Source organism: Mastomys coucha, chromosome X, assembly GCF_008632895.1.
Source record: "Mastomys coucha isolate ucsf_1 chromosome X, UCSF_Mcou_1, whole genome shotgun sequence".
In the NCBI taxonomy this organism is placed as follows: Eukaryota; Metazoa; Chordata; class Mammalia; order Rodentia; family Muridae; genus Mastomys; species Mastomys coucha.
In genome coordinates this window covers 61,024,211-61,031,400 of record NC_045030.1, presented here as the reverse complement: position 1 = coordinate 61,031,400, position 7,190 = coordinate 61,024,211, and the positions used below count along the sequence as shown (strand labels likewise).

The 7,190-nt window shown below is 42.4% G+C and overlaps 1 protein-coding gene across 6 annotated transcripts in view; it reads left to right on the top strand.

The window, feature by feature from the left end:
* Arhgef6 (Rac/Cdc42 guanine nucleotide exchange factor 6) overlaps positions 1-7,190 on the top strand; it is a 110,348-nt gene that overhangs the window by 32,086 nt on the left and 71,072 nt on the right. For 5 of the 6 annotated variants that reach the window (XM_031362271.1, XM_031362195.1, XM_031362348.1 and 2 more), the window contains 3 exons: positions 954-1,038; positions 3,178-3,302; positions 5,869-6,070. In XM_031362271.1, the coding sequence (XP_031218131.1) occupies positions 954-1,038; positions 3,178-3,302; positions 5,869-6,070 (412 nt within the window). Of the gene's footprint in view, positions 1-709; positions 820-953; positions 1,039-3,177; positions 3,303-5,868; positions 6,071-7,190 lie in introns of those variants that run through there. The other variant, XM_031362418.1, reaches the window with a different exon arrangement.

Here is a 7,190-nt window from a genome sequence, read left to right as displayed (position 1 = left end):
GGAGGGAGGGAGTGTCAGACAGAGAGACAGAGACACAGAGAAAGATAGAGAATGTATTATTAAGTAATTGACAATTTCAGTAGGACCAGTGACCTATCAGATTGCAAAAACTAGCCATGCAGATGTTTTTTTAGGCAGGTCTCACTCTAGCCTAGGCTAATCTGCAACCCACTCTAAATTTTATGGTATTCCTCCTGCCTCAGCCTCCCAATTGCCAAGACTACAGATGTGACCCACTGTGCTCGGCCAAAGTGTCAGAAAGGCCTGGCATCATCTCTAGAAAGGTCACCCAAAGCCAGGAAGAACTCCTAAGCTCAGGCAGATGGGGAGTCAGCTTCTTACAGTTCACAGATGGGAAGGGCAAGATCAATCAGCAGAAAACAGGAAGTGAGGCTTTGAGCAAAAGGCAGGTTGGGACAGCGGTTCTGCAATGTGGCATTGGGATCCTAAGCAGTTGGGCAGCAGCAGGGAGGAAGGGGAGGAGAGACAGGGACTTGTGCCAGTGCCACCAGTGAGAACAGTTAATAAAAGGTAAAGCAGAAAGCCTCACCTCCTTATTTGTAGGCTTCTGAGGCCTTTGGAGAGGAGTTGGGCAGTAACGGGAACCCCTGCACACAGGTTTCCTGTAACTGTCTGAGGAGCTTCATGTGTTCAGGTCAGGAGAGTGGGTCTGAGCATGCGCTTTTGCGCTTTAGATTTCCGGGTGGGTGCTGCCTTCTCAGCTTGCCTTTCATATCCCAAGTGCTGTTTTGTTCTGAGTCACTGATGGCTTCCACGTGCCATTAGGCAGCTCAGCTGCTGCTCTAGTTTCTCCAGAAGGTATGCAGAGGTTTGCACCTTGTCTTGTACATTTTTTCCCTCTTGAATACTAAAGCAAGGGGGTCTTTTCACAGTTTCATTTGTTGAGTTGATTACTTACAGTGTCTTACAGTTTCAAATTTCCTTCCTAATAGGTATTTGAGCCTGATGACCTCTATTCAGGGGCCAATTTCTCCAAAGTTCTGAATACTCTTTTAGCTGTCAACAAAGCAACAGAAGGTAAGGCATGTTGGCGATTTACAATCCATGTTTCTAGAAGCTAACTATGGCCATAATTGTTCTAATGGTGCAAATTTCTTCCCTCCTCCAAATAAATTTAAAAATATAAAATACTTAATTTTTATAACTCAAATGTACCCATCACAGAGTAACAAGAAAAAATACATACCTATCAAATTCTAGTATATTCTTAACATAACAATAAGAACCAAAAAGTGACTTCATGCAAAGCTTTTGGATTACCAGTAGAGTATAACAAGACAGACAAAAAGGGAAAGACCAGTTCCTCCTTAAAAAAAAAAAATAAGGTTTACAAAAACCAGCCATCACTTCCCTTTCTCCACTGGAGATATTTTTCTTGTAGTTTTCCATAGGTCACAAAAAGGAGCCTCTAAGTAGCTTTGTACTTGGAATGAAACCTCAGATTCCTCAATGACCATATAGAGTAGCTTATTTAAACATTTGATATCCACTGTATTGGAGATTATTAAGTATAATCTGAGTAAAGAGGAAACCGATAAAACTGTACTAGAAAGCCATTTCGTGTGTGACATCATGTCTTAACTATGTACATTGTGAGTTCAAGTGCTTTGAACCCTTTCCCTAGGTCTAAGCTGTCTCAGTAGCCCCAAGTGGTCTTATTTAATCGATCAAACATCACTGGTGGATATAGGGATGGTAAAGTCCACATTATAGACCAGGAAGGCCAGGTCCACAGTTACCCAACTAGAAACTGGATGGCTAAGCTAGGATTCAAATCTGCACTAAAGTGTCCAGAGCCCTCATGCCAAACATGAATCCTGCTGCTTGAATGGCTTAAGAGCCAAACAACTATGCTCAGTACTGCCAGGTGCCAATGAGGAAGTACGAAGTAGAAGATCTTGCCTGCCCTTGAGAAAATTACCATCTATTTATGGGGACTCAACTTACCCACGTGAACCAATTACAAAACCGAGCAGACAATATAATCAAGCCGAGTAGGACAGAATCTAGGAAGCCATCAAGTAATTATAGTTTTGCCCCAAAGAGCTGTAGATAATGGCAAGATGTGGAAAAATACTTCTCTGAAGTTGTTCTTTTGCTATTTGGGAAAAAAAATGGTTTTTGAGCTATTGCAAGGCATATAGCAGAGAGTACAGCTAATTCAAGCAGCTATATTTAACGCACATGACAACGATCCAGTTCTGGGAAGGGAGGATGGTATAATTCTAACATTATGCCACACAAATTATACGTTTCTTTGCCAAACTCTTCTAGCAAGTTTTACAGTCTCTTTGCTCACCACAGATATTTATAAAAACACAAGGAGGTGAAAGTAAAAACCACACCTCAGGGAGAGTACTCGGATGCTGAGCCTGTCGCCTAGGGAATGTTTGGGCTTTAGACTTTTGCAGTTTATATCTTTTAAAAATAAGTGGAAAGGAAAGGAACCTCATTTGAATTTGTCAAGAAGCCAGCCTCTCCCTCCAAAACACTCTCAGCGTGCTGAAAGCACCCAGCTCAGCTCAGGCCTGATCAAATTTCACGAAGAATCAAGCAAGAGAAAGCTCCTGTGTTTGATTTTACAAAATGATTCTAGTACCAAGATTGCATCTGTCTCGAACACACCCTCTCCCTCATTCTGATTCTCCACCCCACCCCAAAACACCAGGAGACTTGATATTATGTGTGCCACACATATTTTCACATGGAAGCAAAGAACCTCTAAGTTATGAGCCAGCAAACAAAGAGAGAAATTTGAAATATTTCAAAAGTATTAAGAGCCACACACAGCTGTTTGGTACCCGATATAGGTCTGCCTTGGATAACAGGGCCATACATACTGTGGCAACTGGTTCCGTAAGGGAGAGTTGTAGGGAAATGGGTTAAGGAGAAAATGTGGTTCTGCCGCTGTTTTTCATTATACTGGACAGCAGTGGCCAGTAAGGTTAAGAAGAAAAAAGATGGCCATTGAAAAGGAAAAAGGGAGGGGGTGGCCTAAAAACATAGCCTGTTCCGAGTGATAGCCTCCCAGGAGCTGCTAGGATGGCTTTGGCAATTTCATTGTCCTGGGCTGGAGCTTCTCCTCCTGGAGGTGGTTTCCTGCCGTGAGCGTTATTTATTTATTTGTTTCCCCCATGCCTTTTCCTCTTTTTACAGATCAGCTCTCAGAAAGGCCATGTGGACGGTCCTCTTCTCTTAGTGCTACAACCAGCTCTCAGACAACCCCACAGGCGGCTGTTCCCAGCACAACTCCAGAGCAGCAAAGTGAGGAAAAGGCAGTGGTAAGTAGAGCTCGTCCCCCGATTCCCTAACCACTTTGTTTTAAAAATCCGTCAAGTGGGATGAACATCTCACATGAATTTCCGTCTGTGGTGAGGTAGGTATTCTGTTTGTTTGGGGTGTCACCAGAGTCCGAGTTACAGAGTGAACTTCTGTTCAAGCTGGAATACTTGGGAGAAGGCAGGTAGGTAGAGCTCCTCAGGGGGGTGAAGCTCCTCACTTAACTGAGAATGCTATGCAAATGTCGGTCTTTATGAGTGCTCCTGATGGCACTTTGCCCTATCCTATTTACCCTATCCCATGAGCTTATTAGAATGAGTTATTACCTGGCACTCACAGGCAATCAATAAATTTTCATTATTGTTCTGGTCTTGATTGCAGTCTCTCTTTTTTTCCCCCCTTGAATTCCTATTGAGCAAGGAAGAAGCTTAGTTGGATGTGGTGCCACAAACCTGCATTCCCAGCATTCTGGAGACTGAGGCAGAAGCATCACTAGTTTGAGGTTAACCTGGGCTACATTGTACATTCGAGTCTGGTGTCTCAAAAGAAGAACCACTTTTAAATATCAGCCCATGATAAATCTCTATACTGGATCACCTAGTTGTCTTTGCATCTGGTCTTAGAGCAGTGGTTCTCAACCATCCTAAAGTTGTGATTCTTTAATACAGTGCCTCATGTTGTGGTGACCCCCCAACCTTGAAATGATTTTCACTGCTACTTCATAACTGTAAGTTTGCTCCTGTTAGGAATCATCACGTAAATGTGTGTGCTTTCTGATGGTCTTAGGCAGCCCCTGTCATTCAGCCTCCAAAGGGGTCGCCACTCACAGGGTAAGAAGCACACTGTCTTGGAAGCTTTAGTTTTGGAGAAAATGCCATTTTCTGTTTTCATTCTTGTCAAAAGCCACTGGCTTACTGTAGGCCACCACAACCTGTTATTTCCAGAATGTCTAAACTTGTGCTTCTTATCATTTTTGAGGCCACCCCTTCCTTCTTATTCTTTTCAGACAGGCTCTCCCATAACCCAGCCTTGCATAAAACTTGCTGTGTCCTGGGGGGGGGGGGAGAGAATGACCTTAAACTTCTGATCCTCCTGTCTCCACCTGCCAAGTGCTAGGTGTGTTCAATCATACTTGGTTTATACAGTACGGGAGATCAAACCAGGGCTTCTTTCATGCTAGATAAACACTCTACCAACTCTGTCACCGCCAAGTAGCCTCGATAGAGAATGATGAATACTGTGGCACCATATTCTTTGCTCATGTGGGTAAACTAATATGAGCAAAGAAAGTTCCACTGAGCATATCAGATTCTCATAAGGGTCTGTGACTTTCAGATGTTCAACACAGGACTTCGGACTTACAGAATTGTGCATGTTGTGAGGTAGTGTCATGGAGCCCAGGCTGACCTTGAACTCTCTTTGTAGTGGAGGATACCCTTGAACCCCTTTCAGATCCTAAGTGCTCAGATGTGTGCCTTCACCTACCCAGCCTAACTTTAATCACAGCGTTAAGTGATCTTTACTTATGACCGAAGGCTGGTCTAGTTAAGATTTGTTAATAACTGCGAGATGGGAGTGATTTTTATAACAGTGGGTTAGTAGCTAATATTTACACAAAGTTTAATGTTGGACAGAAGCAAAATGGAATGGTCTATTAATTCTCTTTAGTATCTGGTTCAGCTAAGTAGCCAGGTTTAGAAAAAGAAGAGGGAAATGAAAGCTGTGACTCCTTCAAAAATATATGTTCTGAGAAATGCAGTTTTTTTTAGTTTAAACTTTTATATTATTATGGTTGTTGTTGTTTGTATGTTTTATCTGTGTACAAATGCAGATGCGTGTGAAGATCAGAGAATACCTTTTAGGAGTCAGTTCCTTTCTACCTACCTACCTACCTTCCTTCCTTCCTTCCTTCCTTCCTTCCTTCCTTCCTTCCACCGTGGGCTCTAGGAAGGGAGCTCAGGTCATCTTCTCCCTGCAAACATTTGCACACGGGTTTGAAGGGGCTGGTAACCTCCTCTGGACCTATTCATAGACTCCTAGATTCAAAACTGAGGCTAAACTAGGCATAATGTCACACTCCTGGAGTCCTAGATTGTGGGAGGCTGAAAGGCAGGACTGCCATGAGGCCTGCCCAGGCTATCCAGTGAAGCCCAGGCCAACCAGAGTTAATGTGACACATTGTCTCAAAAACCAACCAAACAAACAAAAAACCCACAAAATAAAGTAAATGAGTGAAATGAGCTTGGAATTTTACTCTTTTTAAATTGAAAAAAAAATTGTGGGTATAAGTGTTTTGTCTGCATTATATCTGTGCACCATTTACAAAATTGTCCGAGAAGGCCAGAAAAAGGCATCACATTCCCTGGAGCTGGGGTTACAGATGTTTGTGAGCTGCCACGTGTGTGCTGGAAATCAAACCTAGGTCCTCTGTAAGAGTAGCCAGCATTGTTAACTGCTGAACAGATTCCTGGGGTTATAGTTTTGATCATTCCACTTTGTCTACAAACACACAATTTCTACCCATGCCTCAATTAGGCAGTTAATCTGGTATGACTTTTGTTTCTCTAGGAGATGACGGAAAATGGAAGTCACCAGTTGATAGTAAAGGCAAGATTCAACTTCAAGCAGACTAATGAAGATGAATTGTCAGTGTGTAAAGGCGACATCATTTATGTCACTCGAGTTGAAGAAGGAGGCTGGTGGGAAGGCACATTAAATGGAAGAACTGGATGGTTCCCTAGTAATTATGTCCGAGAAATTAAGCCCAGTGGTAAGTAAAGCTTTTAAAGTCTTCTCAAGTGTGAGACTTGTTCCTTCTTGTTTTTTTGTTTTTTGGTTTTTCGACCTTCTTGGTATTCTTATTGAAAATGTTTTATTTTAAATTTGCTTAACACAGTTGATACATGCGTGTTAAAAATAAGACTAGAACAGAACTGGGAATAATTAGATATGTTGAAACCAAGCTGTATTTAGATTATGTGACCGCTAAATAAGCAAAGGAATCCAAAGTTCAAGCAACTGTTGTAATGTAAGCGAGAGCCTCTCTGCCCACTGAGTCTAGCCCAGGGTGTACAGTGCAGAGTCCTTCCTGCTCAGCTCAGAATCACCATGGCAGAAGACAACAACAAGAGAAGCTGAGAGCTGACTTCCCCTTTTAGCCCTCTAGCCTTTCAGCAGACCTAAAACTGCCTGAGATGTGTAAGGGACACACCAGTCTCCCTGCAGAAAGCTGCCCAGCCACTTTAAGAACAAGATTGTCCTTAGCTTATTGTAAACCATGAGCTACTTTCTCTTTTTTGAACAATGAACACACGATAGACTCTAATTGCTCTTTAGAAGTCTCTGTGAGAGGTCTTTGGTAACTTGTTTGTCCTTTAAAAAGAAGGCAGATTCTTCTCGGACTAAGAAGCAGAAATTAGCAGAGTCTTGTAGCATATATTTGGTATCCCAGCACAGGGGAAGTGGAAGCAGGCAGGTTAAGAGTTTAAGGTTACCCTTACCTGTAAAAGAAGTTCTAGGCCACTTGGACTACATCAGGCCATGTCTCAAATAAACCAGCTAACAACAGAAATCAATAGAACCCTTCCAGAACCAGTTATGTTAGTACATGATAAAACAGATAAAAGTGCTGTTTTAAAAATATTTACCCAAGGGCTCCATTTAGTAGCTTGATTCCCAGTATATTACTCCTTTTGTATGTGCTTCTTGTTCTTTATTTTAATGCTTCCAAATTGGTTGGTCCAGTGGATTAAGGTGCTTCTGCCCAGCCTGGCACCCTGAGTTCAATCCCTAGGACCCACAAAGTAGAAGGAGAGAAACAACTCCCAAAGGTTGTTCTCTGACCCCCATACATGCACCATAGTGCATTCCTCCTAAAACAAACAAAAAAT